This window comes from Opisthocomus hoazin, chromosome 5 (genome assembly GCF_030867145.1).
Source record: "Opisthocomus hoazin isolate bOpiHoa1 chromosome 5, bOpiHoa1.hap1, whole genome shotgun sequence".
NCBI lineage: Eukaryota > Metazoa > Chordata > Aves > Opisthocomiformes > Opisthocomidae > Opisthocomus > Opisthocomus hoazin.
This window is the reverse complement of record NC_134418.1, coordinates 13,017,686-13,030,866: the sequence shown is the minus strand read 5'-3', so window position 1 is coordinate 13,030,866 and position 13,181 is coordinate 13,017,686. Positions and strand designations below refer to the sequence as shown.

The following is a 13,181-nucleotide window of genomic DNA, read 5'->3' as shown; positions in this document are numbered from 1 at the left end:
GAGGATACTGGTGTTGATTCAGCCTGGTTGCACCGCTTTATGATGCAGGACTTCAGTCAGGCCTTAATGTTTGGTTAGATAAAAAGAAGATTCTCTGTGATAAACATCCCACTGAGCTGTGTCTCTGTCTAGTCACTATTACGTGAACTATGGGAAGATCTGAGAGGCAAGATGTTAACAAGCATCCTCAAAGGAAGAAAACATGAAGTGGCGTGGAAATGATAACGCAATGTACCTTTCATCCCCCAGCTCGCCTCCTGGTCCGTTTCGTATTGGCCCATATTTTCAGGCTGAAAGAGAAAGAAAGAAGCAATGCAGCAGCAAAATACACCACAGAGCCACTCTGCACAATATTGAGAGAAAAGAGAAAACCAGCTGGTACCACACAATCAAAATATAGATCCTTGCAAGAGCGAAAGAGAATAAAGTCTCTTTTGAACTTGTCCTAATTGCTCAAAGCAGGCATCCTGAGCGCTCACTGCGCCATCGATCATCGATCGCAGAGATGGAGCTCTGCCTGTAGACGAGGACCGAGTGTCAGTGAGTGCCTGGGTCCTCGGAGGCACCGCAGGTGCCCTTTGCTGCCTGCGCTGTGAACTCCCCCAAACCGGTGAAAGCTGGAGCTTGGATGGATGTCATGCAGAGAGGCGACCGCAGAGTCCTGTCGACCCACCTCGCCCCTAAGCTCTTGGGAAATTTTGAGCTCTGACTTCTTGCAGCTTTCCATGAGGTAGGTGTCACCAGCCACCCCCATCTGAAGACCTGGCGCTAAGGTTAGACCGAAGCTGCCTTTCCCTGCGATGCAGACGTCTTAGGCAGTCGCCGCAGCAGAGCAGATCGCTTCTGCCTCACGCTGCTGGTGCCACCACGACCAGGGAGGACTCTGCGTGTGCCATCGCTTTGTCTGACCCACCATCTTTTCTCTTCGCTGGCAAACGCTGTGATGACAAATGCTACCAGAGATCAGAAAAGCACTAATGTGCAATGTTTTTCTTCTGAGGCTCATTTTTGCCTGTTAGGGTATCGATAGTGTGCACAGCTACGCTCACAACAAGCTGCGAGGCTCAGCAGTAACCTGCGAGGCTCCTGATCGTTTGGTTTTGCTTCATTTTGTGAAGCATTCCGAGGGGGATTTTGGCCTCAAGCATCTGACCACCAGCAATCTCCTCAGCCCTCCCGCCGCCGCGCCGCAGGGCCCCTCGCCGGGCAAAGGCCGCCCCCTGCCGCCGCCGCGGGGCCCCTCGCCGGGCAAAGGCCGCCCCCTGCCGCCGGCCGCCAGTCGCTCGCTCCAGGTTACTGATAACAATCCCGAAGAGCCCGAGAAAAGCTGCCGACTGGAGGCAGGTTTATCTCGCTCCTTCCAAGCTCCCGCGTCTCATCTGACCAAGCTGCAGTGCCACTGGTTCCCTCAGGGAGGAACTGGAGCGGCCAGGTACTGAAGCAACGCAGGCACGATTAGTTTTGTAACATTGACCCAAAGCGATCCACATTTCAGTAGCTACCGAGAAACTCATCTAGCTGCCATGTGACAGCTGCTTTCCTGCAGCTCCTTCCAATGACCTGCCGTGTGACTCTTATCTCTGAGGAAGTTTAATCCTCTTCACATACTTCTGCAGCTTTCACATCTTCCTCCGGGGAAAGGAGGGAATTTGAATGAGGTCCTGTCCATGTAACGTAGACACAAATCAGTCTTCAAAATGTAAGCACACGCGCGTCTCTATTGCCAGCTTATCACTGTTATCCATAATGGGTTTGTACCTAAAAATCTAAGCCATGAACTGAGAACCCATAACACTAGATGCCAGAAAGAAAGAGAGACCACAGTGTCAAAGATGCCTTTTTTCCTAAAGACGTACAAAAATTATATAAAAGGACTAGAAAAAGAACACCTAGTCTGATCTGATCACAATTTTGTTATGCACTTTGCCTTTTAGATTGCTGCCTGCCATTCTCTCTGTACTGCTCCCTCCCTGCCTTACAAGTATGACGACGGTGTGTGTGTATACATACATACATACATACATATATATATATACGCATACATGCATACTGGAAAAAAACAGAACAGATGGTTCAAGAAATGCAATGGATGTGGGCTGCTCCACCTTTGCTCTAAGATCATTACTTGCCTAATTCTAGGCCTAACCCTCTCTCTCATTAATTCAAGCCATACTGTGATGTATTAGTATGTGCAGCCCATTCATTCTGGACCTTGGTTTGTTTTGGGAGGGGAGTCAAGACTCCCAATGCTCATGACACACATGGTCAAAAGGAGAAGCCTGAGTCTGTCTTCCTCTTGCAGACAGACAAACTGTAACCCGCATAGGCTATGAATCTGCCAGACAGGGCTGGCAGCCAAAACACCTTTGAAGTGTTATTACTGTGTAGATTTTCAACTTGTTACTAAGCTGCCTATTTATGATACACTATTGCCTGGAGAATGCATTTAAATGTGTACCTACCTGATGTAAGCCGTTCTTTCCATAGCCAGGTAGAGAAGCAGATTTAGAATATGGAAATCCTGTAAAAGATGTAACATGCAGCTATAATTTTTGCAAATCCCTTACAGTCTACTAAAACACAGACTTCAGGAAAACAACATGAAATAGCAATTACAAGATAAATATGTACATTCTATTAACAGGATGAAACACAACCGAGCAATGCTCATCTTTTCTCTATATTTAATGTACATGAATATGTGTAACAACCTCTACAAATAGCAGCATGCCAGGATGCACTCACCTTACCGGGCATGACATGAAGAGAGTTGTGGGACTCACGTTACAGCAGCCTGACGCAGCTACGTGATGCAAAGCAGAGTTGAGAGCTTGTGAAATCTCCGCCGTCCAACTTGGTATTAAACCATGACTTGAAAATGGGATCAAGGGTACCATTGTTTTAGATTTACATCATTTCTGATCATGATGGATGGTTTGGTTTTGTTTCTTGAAAAAGAAGGGCTGGTATGGTACAACTTAAAAAAAAAACCACCAAAAAAGATTTTGCTTTCTGTAAAATTTCTAATGCTTCAGGTGGAAAAAAAGCATAACTGAAGATACGGAAGTAGATAAAGGAAATCAGTGAGCATATAAACACTCAAGAGAAAGAAAGTTTTAAGATAGACAAAATTGGGAAAGTGGTGCTACCGTGAACAAACTGGGTGCAATATGGTGATGAAACTCTGCGGTCAGTATGAAAAAACTATAGAGATTTACTTTAATACTGAGAGTCTAATAAGAAAGTTAGGAAGTTCCTTTTATCAATGAAAGGACAAAAAGTGTTTCAGATTAGTTTTTGATTAATAAAAACATGCTGTCACATTGACAAGCTGAATCAGTTTAAATTAAACAGAAGATGACCAAACACGCTGTAATAAACATTCTTGATTCCAGTACAGGAAACTTTGATAAACTGATACAAAGATTTAGAGAAGTCAGTTAATTCAAAGAACTGAATGTACAATACTTCTTTCTGTCAAAAATGTTAGCAATCTGTGTCGAAGGGGAATGCAGGAAGGGAATCCAGACCCCACTGGATTCATAAATACCCTAAGGAGATGATGAGGAATAAGCATACAGAAAGAACAAACAAAAGATGGATCTGCAAAGAGCTCATGATGTGCTGAGATAAAGTGAGAACTGCCAGAAGTCAAGCTGAGTTAAACACTGAAAATGATATTAAAACAAATAGCAAAAGGTTCTCCAGCTATCCAAATAAAAAGAGAAGAAGGAAAGAAGAAACGGGATCACTGGGAGTTATGCTATGTCAGTACACAGCAGAGGTGAAAGGTAACCTAGGTAGGGCTCCAACACTGAAGGAGCATTTCACCCCCGTTTTTAGGAACAAAAGATAGACTACTGAGCAAGGAGGGAAAGCTAACGGAATAAGCTAACGCCAACGAATCACAGTCGTGATGGAAACATAACTCCAAGCGCTTAGTGTACTTAAACAGCAAATGATCAGCGCGTATCAAATTGCTAGTCCAATACCTCCTAGCATTGCAGAACAGCAACTACGGTTTTTATATTTAAGAGGGGAAAAGGCTAATGAGGAGCTATCAGTTTGGTTCCAACAGAAAACTCAGGGAAAAACTGAACAAAAACATTGAAGTAAACAGGAAATCAATTACAGTCACATAGATTTTAATTGTGTTGGCATAAATTAAAAGACACAGTGCTGGGCTTGCTTGGTAGCTTTCTTCATTAAGAGGAATGACTTCTGCCCAACATAGATTTTATCGGATCTCATCTAATGTGATATCGTTAATGTGTTTGGTATGTTGCTGCACATGGAATTAAATGCAAATCTGGAGAAGATGGAGTTTATCAGAGGAATTATAGCGTCAATAAGGAAATAACAAAATCTAAGAAATGGGTAGTGAGAACCGAACAGTGCTGACAGAGAAAAGCGTCAGCATGGACTGCTATTGAGTTGAAATTGCCTAACACTTTCACTAATCAGCTGGACACCAAAACCAGTCATGGGCTAATAAAGTTTGCTGTGGAAACAAAGTTATAAAGCACTGCCAATATAGAGGCAGACTGGGATATCATAAAGAACTGGGATAACCTCGAACATTAGAGTAATAGAAATGGGATAAAATTTAATAATTCATCAGAAAAGCCACGCATTTCAGGACTAAGAAACACCCCAAACTTCTGCTATTTAATCTAAGCACTCATCATTTGTAAATGATAGGGAAGGCAACAGAATCACAGAATGACAGAATGGTGGGGGTTGGAAGGGACCTCTGTGGATCATCTAGTCCAACCTCCCTGCCGAAGCAGGGTCACCTAGAGCAGGCTCAGATAAACAACTCAATCACAAGATGAGACTGAGTTGCTAATATAAGTATGAAAAAAGGCAAAAGCTGGAAATGTCTGGCTTGATACATATAAGATACGGCAATAACTGTGGTATTTTTGGGCAGCGACAGGAGATCCTGGAAGAATCCTTTGTGCTGTTCTTGTTCATCAGTGTTCAAGTGGGTTAAATTAACTCCACCAGACCAGTGGCCTACAGGATAACTGGGGCGTTGAAAGCTCATCACAGGAAAGAAGGCGTGATAGGCTTGAACTATTTAAGATAGCAAAATGAAGATTATCTGTAAAAGCAAGAGATGTTTTAGAAACATAATTGATCACCATCTGAGGAGTGGTATAAACTATGAGCAGAATTTTTGTTGTTGGCCCTGCAGGGGGTTTCCACAGGGGGGACATACTGACAAATGCTGAATTAGATGGATCACTTACCTATTCCAGCTTCTAAACTGGAAACTTATCATTGCTTGTTATCTGAATGGTAAGGACACCAGAGGGCAAAGAGTACACAGCACCTCTGAGACAGAGCAAACGGATCTGCAACAAAATTGTCATCTCTAGTCTTGCCTGGAAGAAGCTACTGGTGTTAAACATTAGTGCAGAGTTCAATTTCTTCGCCTTGTGGCTACAGAGATGATGAGTGGGATGGTTTCAAATAGTTACGAAGGAAAAATGCCCTAAGGTAAAGATCCCAGCTTGGAGTGAACACAATTGCCTTCAGCAGGCAGCAGCAGCTGCGGAGCTGCCTCCCGGGCTGCCGGGGCCGAGCCCCATCCACGGGCACACGCGACATCGTGTGGCTGCCTGGAAAAAATCCAAGAGGCGCAAAAAGCCGAAACAGCCCAATACAAGCTAAGTGACAAAAGACCCACTGACTCCAGTGGGAACTGTATTTCACCTAGCTTCTGTTTCCCGTGAACTAAGCTGCGAAGCTAAACACATTTTGTTTTGCTGCCTTTTTTTTTAACATAAAGAAAAATACACCACCAAAAGCCAACACCCACATACCGCTCATTGTCACATCCAAAGGCAGTGTACTGTTACAGTAAATTTTCTGGAGTAACTGGCCAAGATAAAGCAATCGTTCTCTCTAATTAGGCATTATCTGAACATTAACGGCTCTCTGCATGGCTACATGTCCTGCTTTTTCCAGTACGATAGTCACTCTAACCTGGATATCCTGCGGCTGTTTTTCAGCACATCAGGGACACGTGAAGAGCAAGGGTTACACAGCTCGCTAGATGTCTGCTTCCCTAAGTATGTGACACTTACAATCATGAATTATGCTGAATGATTGACTATTAAACATCTACACATACAGATACAAGACACATGTACACAGGTGGATGTAAGGAGATGCACGCTCCACTCTAGATGCCTGCCAATCACATAAGCCTCATAGTCACACTAAAGCCTTTTAGTCACACTAAAGCCTACTGTGTCAACTTTTCAAAAAATTTATGCATCCTTTCCAGCTATGCAATTCAATTTGTTTTAGATGTGGATGACACCTCGCTACTGATATGACCCTGAATTCCCTCCGATCCGTCAGTTTATTGACAAATACAGTGTTTCATCTGGCACAGGAACTGTCTGGCTGGGCTGGGCAGGTGATGGTTTTATGCACTCTGTAGATACTACTCCAGGTTAATATACTCTAACATGAAATCCTAGAATCATAGAATGGTTTGTGTTGGAAGGGACCTTCTAGATCCATCTAGTACCAGCCCCCCTGCCATGGGCAGGGACACCTTCCACCAGACCAGGTTGCTCAAAGCCCCATCCAGCCTGGCCTTCAGCACTTCCAGGGAGGGGGCAACCACAGCTTCTCTGGGCAACCTGTGCCAGGGCCTCACCACCTTCAGAGTAAAGCACAGAATCACAGAATCACAGAATGGTAGGGGTTGGAAGGGACCTCTGTGGGTCATCTAGTCCAATCCCCCTGCCAAAGCAGGGTCACCTACAGCAGGCTGCACAGGACCTTGTCCAGGCGGGTCTTGAATATCTCCAGAGAAGGAGAATTCACAACCTCCCTGGGCAGCCTGTTTCAGTGCTCCGTCACCCTCAGAGTGAAGAAGTTCTTCCTCATGTTCAGACAGAACTTCCTGTGCTTTAGTTTGTGCCCATTGCCCCTTGTCCTGTCGCTGGGCACCACTGAAAAGAGTTTGGCCCCATCCTCTTGACACCCACCCTTCAGATATTTATAAACATTTATGAGATCCCCTCGCAGCCTTCTCTTCTTCAGGCTAAACAAGCCCAGCTCCCTCAGCCTCTCCTCGTAGGAGAGATGCTCCAGTCCCCTCACCATCCTCACAGCCCTCCTCTGGACTCTCTCCGGTAGCTCCTCATCTTTCTTGAAGTGGGGAGCCCAGAACTGGACACAGTACTCCAGATGAGGCCTCACTAGGGCAGTGTAGAGGGGAAGGAGAACCTCCTTCGACCTGCTGGCCACACTCCTCCTAATGCATCACAGGATCCCATTATCTTTCTTGGCAGCCAGGGAACACGGGTGGCTCCTGGTCAACTAGTCATCCACCAGCACTCCCAGGTCCCTCTCTGCAGAGCTGCTCTCCAGCAGGTCCGCCCCAAGCCTGTACTGATGCATGGCGTTGTTCCTCCCCAGGTGCAGGACTCTGCACTTGCCCTTGTTGAACCTCATCAGGTTCCTCTCTGCCCAACTTTCCAGCCTGTCCAGGTCACGCTGACTGGCAGCACAGCCTTCCGGTGTATCTACCACTCCTCCCAGTTTTGTGTCGTCAGCAAACTCGCTGAGGGTACATTCTAACTCTTCATCCAGGTCATTGATGAAGAAGTTAAACAAGACTGGGCCCCGTACTGACCCCTGGGGGACACCACTAGTTACCAGCCTCCAACTAGACTCAGCGCCGCTGATAACAGCCCTCTGAGTTCTGCCTCTGAATTTCTTCCTTACAGCTAATCTAAATCTACCCTGTTTCAGTCTAAAGCCATTACTGCTTGTCCTATCCCTACACGCCCTTGTAAAAAGTCCCTCTCCAGCTTTCTTGTAGGCCCCTTCAGGTACTGGAAGGCTGCTCTAAGTTTTGCCATTAGATGTATTCTTTTGGGCATACAGCTAACGTAATGTGGCTAAATATTTTCTAGAGCAGAATAACCCTTCTCTGGCTTGCTCAGAGGCTGGACAGATAAACACAGGGCTGTTTGCACAGTATGTTTGGACACATCATCAGAGATTCGCAGTCTGATGCCTGCTAAGCCCTCCATTCTGCGTGTAACCACGTGGCACCAAACCCATACCTGAAAAGGTTATTTTCTCTGATACTCAGTGACTATGCCACAGAGATGGGGCTGAGTGAGTTCTCAACCATAAGTGCAAGAGGCAGAGAAGCTACTCTCCCATGGCCAACGGGGCATGTGACAGCCTAGAAAAACTCAGAACTAGATAGGGAAACACTGACTAAAGAAGGAATTATTTAGAATGTCCATGGATAATAAAACCGTCAGGTAGCTGAACAAAATCAGAAAGAAAGGCAAAAAAAGAAGCATGATTGTCAGGGAAAGAAAACTTCTTCAATGTCATTTTTGTGTAGCTGCTAAGTGAGTAAAAGGGCCAACTTTCAGAAGGGACAGAGAAATGCTGAGAAAAAACAATGGAAAATTAACTACACAACCAACATTGCATTGGCACAGAGGCGATATTGAGCCTGGTAGATGTGTGAACCATCTTTTGCATTTCTAGTTGTAATAGCTCCACATTCCCAAGATAATAAAAAAGACATAGAAGAAATGCTGGTATGGAAGAGTGACAGGTGTAGCAATATTCTCATGAAAAAATTTGACACCATATGTTGTTCCTGTATAACACACTTAGTGTGCTACATACTTCTCCCTACATAAAACTTGCACGCAAGAACTATTCTCTCAATACATATGTAGAAAGCATCAGATCAACTCCAGAAAGCTTCTAAACATACCTATCATGTGTATCACAATGAAAGGTTTAGGTGTTCATTTCTGGGCAATGACTTACAGGTGTTAGATGTGTGAGGTGGTCAGACTTGGTTTCCCCTGCACAGGCAATCCTACAATACACCTCGTGCACATGTATGCGATGTCTGGTGATGACTTGGAAATCAAATCCCTTCAGGTTAGACCAGTAAGAATGATGATCCAAAATAACTTTTCTTCCTTATCTTGTTACAGCCTCGTGACAGACTTTGTAGCATCTGTTTTTCCTCTTCCTTGCATAGCTAAGCCATAATTTCGTTAATATAAGCCGATGGAGCCAGCTATCACATTACCAAAATGCCCACAAAACTGACATCCTAGCCCTGCTGCCAGACGTGCCTCACATTGGATGCATTCTTTTGGAAAACTGCTTCCCCAACTTGTTTACCCCAGATGACCTGCTACTGCTGTACGGTGTAAAGTGGAGGAGGCAGGGAGAGGAATGGCCCAGTTATCTCCTAAAATGCAGTTAACCTATTTTTTGTCATTTATGTAATCTAGAAGTAAAATTCAGACTGAATTCTAATGATTGTTTCATTCACCTCCTGACTTCCTGAAATGCAGAGTAAGAAATGTGTAGAACATGCTTTTGGTACTGACAGCAAACGTGGACATATGGTCTTCAGACCAGTATTTAGCAACAAAATTATCCCATTATTCCACCTGGTTACTCAACGGCTTCTATATCTGGAAAGATTCTGCGAATGTACAGGTATAACTGTGAGAAATAATAACAAATGCCTATTCTAAATTAATCGATGGAGCAAAGTGTTCTTTACGCTTTATCACAATACAGAAGAAATGGCTCTGCTAATATTCAAAATGCATAGTTTGTATCAAGCAGTAATTAGCACAGGTCAGCCATCTGCCTGATACTGCCACCCTGCCTACGGAAACAGGTAGCAGTACTCACGGGAGTAGCTGGCAGTTGTGCCCTCCTGCACCCTCGGGAAGTTTTCTCTGTCGGTTCCGGCAGTGAGAGACAGGGATCGGGTCTCTGAATCCGGGAAATTAGTCCTGGTGTCCACATCCCCTTTCAGAATGAGCCAACTGGTCTTTAGCTGGAGAGAGTACAAGCCCATTATAGGATTCAGGATTTAACATCTGAATGCAATTTTCCTACTTCACCTGTCTGAGAAGTCTTGTGAACTGAATCTATGTTTATGCTCACTGCAACTTGTACCATCCTTTATCAAACACTAAAAGTTGACTGTGTCATGGGACTCCTCGTTAGATGCCACAGCTACCGAAAACTTTTAACTTTCAGCTGGGCTGAGGAGTTTCTCTGTTAATTAAGCTGCCCACTGCACCTCGCTCTAGAAGACACACTATGACATTTTCTTATAAGTAACCTTCTGTTAACATTTTTTCTTGTATGTTAATATGCACCCTGAGTAAAAGTCCACAGGCTTAGCTGAATCACCAATGTATACACTGAGACTGAGTGAAAATCCATGGGCTTATTGCTCCGAATCTCAATATCCCTATTTCTTTCTTTACTGTAGAACGTAGTTTCTAAACCCTCTGGGTGCAAGATTAAGCTTTTCTATATCTTCTTGGAAATACCTAAACGTAGTAATGATTATTTCAGTTATATGAAAGAATACCTTTATGTAAGAATACTTTTATAAAAACCCACTTGTTTCAAGAAAGATCAGTAAACGACTCCTTTTTGTTCTTTCTGATCATTACCTTCTTACTGTTCTGATCCAAGCTTCCATCCTCCCCTTCTGATCTTCTTGCTGCTGGAAGATTAAGTTAATTTTAAAAATTAGAACACATTGCATCTTTTTTGTCTTCCGTTTTGACTGTGGTTATGTTCCAAATATTTTTAAGAGGGAAAAAAAACACAATTAAAAAAAACCCCAGAGCTGAGCAGAAAATTCAATGTGTAGAGCTATGGTTTTACAAAATTACTTAAAATAATTTTGAAATTATTACAGTAATACTCATCCTTTAGGCATACAGGGAAGCTAGACAATCCTGCTGGATTTTGAACCTATCTTTTTAGGAAGAAACTACTTTTGGGGAATGATTGGTGGGAAAAAACTTACATAATAATTCAGGGACAGATTTATATGGTCACTGCACGCAGGAGCTAGTAATTTCTCCATTCTTCTGTGTTACCATGACCATGAAAGTACATATGGTTACACAGATACGCTGTGGTCTGCACACCTGGGCCTCCTCCGTTCCCAAAAAGGATAGGCAATGATGGTAAAGAAGATAGGAAGAAGTTTGGTATTACCTCTTCATGAAATCTGCAAGAGAGGCTGTGTCAGACTCTAAAATTCACAATTCTGTGACCAACCACTTTTCTTACTACATTGTCCTCTTAAAGAGTCTTTTCACAAAAAAATATTGCAGATATTTTACTGTTGGTTTATTTTCTTGTCGCTTTCCAACTTGCTGCAAAGAAAAACTCAAAATTGAAAACCTAAAAGCTATTCATTAGATAGTTCCCAACCATCAAATGTGGCTTTCCTTGTCTTTTATGTCCCACAGTATTGTTCAAGACACTGAGTTATACCTCAGAATCTTACAAGAAGATTTTGTGCCAAATTTCATACCATTTCAGATAAGTTCCCAAACTTTGAGTCCTACTTGCCTTTGCATCACTCGATGTTGTTTTACGGAGAGTTTGATGGTACAAAACTGGAGTAATGCAATGATCTGGCATAATTTTAAGTCCATGAGAAGTCATCCTAACAACGGGGTTGTCTGCAATGCCTGAGTACAAGGGCAACACAAGACCCCCATGCAACACAACGCAACCAGAAAACTTACTTATTAGTAATAAAAATAATATAATAATATGAAAGTTAAGGCTCAGATGAGACTCTCAGAGACAGAGGTGAGGAGCAGGTGAAGTTGCACCGTTAGAAGAGCTGCAACGCTCCCAGCAAGTTGGGAACAACTCTGCCCTCTCTGTTTCCCCAGGCAGCAGGTTTGCAGAGGATCTGCCCCGCATCTAAACAACATGAGCCAAAAGCCACCAGCATTAGCATTCCAGTGCCATTCAGTTTTATTTTCCGGTGCCATTACACAGCTCACATCCAGACTTTCACTGGTTTTGTTGAGGAGGTGATACTTCAAAAATGACAAATTGCAGTAAGGAAAAATCTGTGGGTTAGAGGTGAAAATCTGTAACTGTAGAATTTTTTCTTCTTCTCAATTTAATGTGGAAAACAAAGCTGGGTCATAAAATAAAAACAGTATTACAGAACAACTCAAAGTTTTCACAGTTAGCTAATAGCATCCTGACCAGGGCGTTTTCCTGAGATGGCAAGCTGCTTCTCTGAGAAAGAAATAGAAAGAAACAGAAAGAAATATCCACAGATGAAAGATGAGAAAAAAGTCCCTACATTGCAAGCAGGACTTGAAGAGGGTTCACTGATATTTTGGGAGCATAACCTAAATCACTAGTCAACGAGTTGTTCCAGGTTATATTAATGGGTCTTGCTCTCACTACAACAGAAATCCATCGTAGAGAATCTGATGCATTTTTTGAAATTATTTTTGTTTCAAGATGTTGATGTTTTCAAAGGAAATAAAACAAGTTTAATCCAGAGGGTTATTCGGAGATTTCAAACATTCCATGGGATCTTGAGAGCATCTGACTTCAAAATAGTGAACCACCAAGGTTTTATACAGAGATGCAGAGGAGTACAACAAAAACCAATGGAGGCCATGAAGGCCTGCCCCTCCCAAGTTCCTGAGAGTCCTTTATACAACACATTGTTGGCAGATAAATCCAAGTGGTCTGAATCTCATCAGTACTGAGCATTAGTTTCACTGCTTCAAGGGATGCTCAGCTCTGCTGTGAACCCCAGTGTGAACTGCATGTTTCACATGGATCGCTGCTAACATTGCCGAAGATGAAACCTCTTCAATTTTTTTTAAACTTTGAATGATGTTCAAATATTTCTGAGACATGAACACACACAAAAGTACAACCACACAGGGTTCTGCACTCTTCATTTTCCGACCCCAGCTCTTAGCCTGATCTCTCGTATGTCTCATTCTTCCACCACATTTTTTTCATTCTGAAGTTGGGTGTTTATAATAGAAACACAGAAGCTGTAGCTACAGCAAATCTGTTGGGCACTGCTGTAACTGAAACCTTTTAAAGCCAAATGTTTTGGAAGAGCTTCTTGCACTTTTTGTTTTAAAGAACATTTTTGTGCTTGTTTATTCAAACTTGGTCTCTTCAACAAAGGAATGTTCTCTGGCTCTTTTTCAGCATTTATCAGTTCAGTGTCCTGTTAGCTTGAGGAGCTGAATCATCAGCTGCTCATGTCTTCATGCTTTAGCTGGGAGTTCTTCCAGAATAAAAGGTAATTTTTTTTTTTTAACTGTTTATTTTGGAAG

The 13,181-nt window shown here is 43.1% G+C and overlaps 1 protein-coding gene across 12 annotated transcripts in view; it reads right to left on the bottom strand.

Moving 5' to 3' along the window:
* Positions 1-13,181, bottom strand: part of ABLIM2 (actin binding LIM protein family member 2) — a 150,578-nt gene that overhangs the window by 15,787 nt on the left and 121,610 nt on the right. For 11 of the 12 annotated variants that reach the window (XM_075420440.1, XM_075420445.1, XM_075420446.1 and 8 more), the window contains 4 exons: positions 10,503-10,555; positions 9,724-9,871; positions 2,463-2,521; positions 236-290 (listed from right to left, as the gene is read on the bottom strand). In XM_075420440.1, the coding sequence (XP_075276555.1) occupies positions 236-290; positions 2,463-2,521; positions 9,724-9,871; positions 10,503-10,555 (315 nt within the window). The remainder of the gene's footprint in view (positions 1-235; positions 291-2,462; positions 2,522-9,723; positions 9,872-10,502; positions 10,556-13,181) is intronic. The other variant, XM_075420441.1, reaches the window with a different exon arrangement.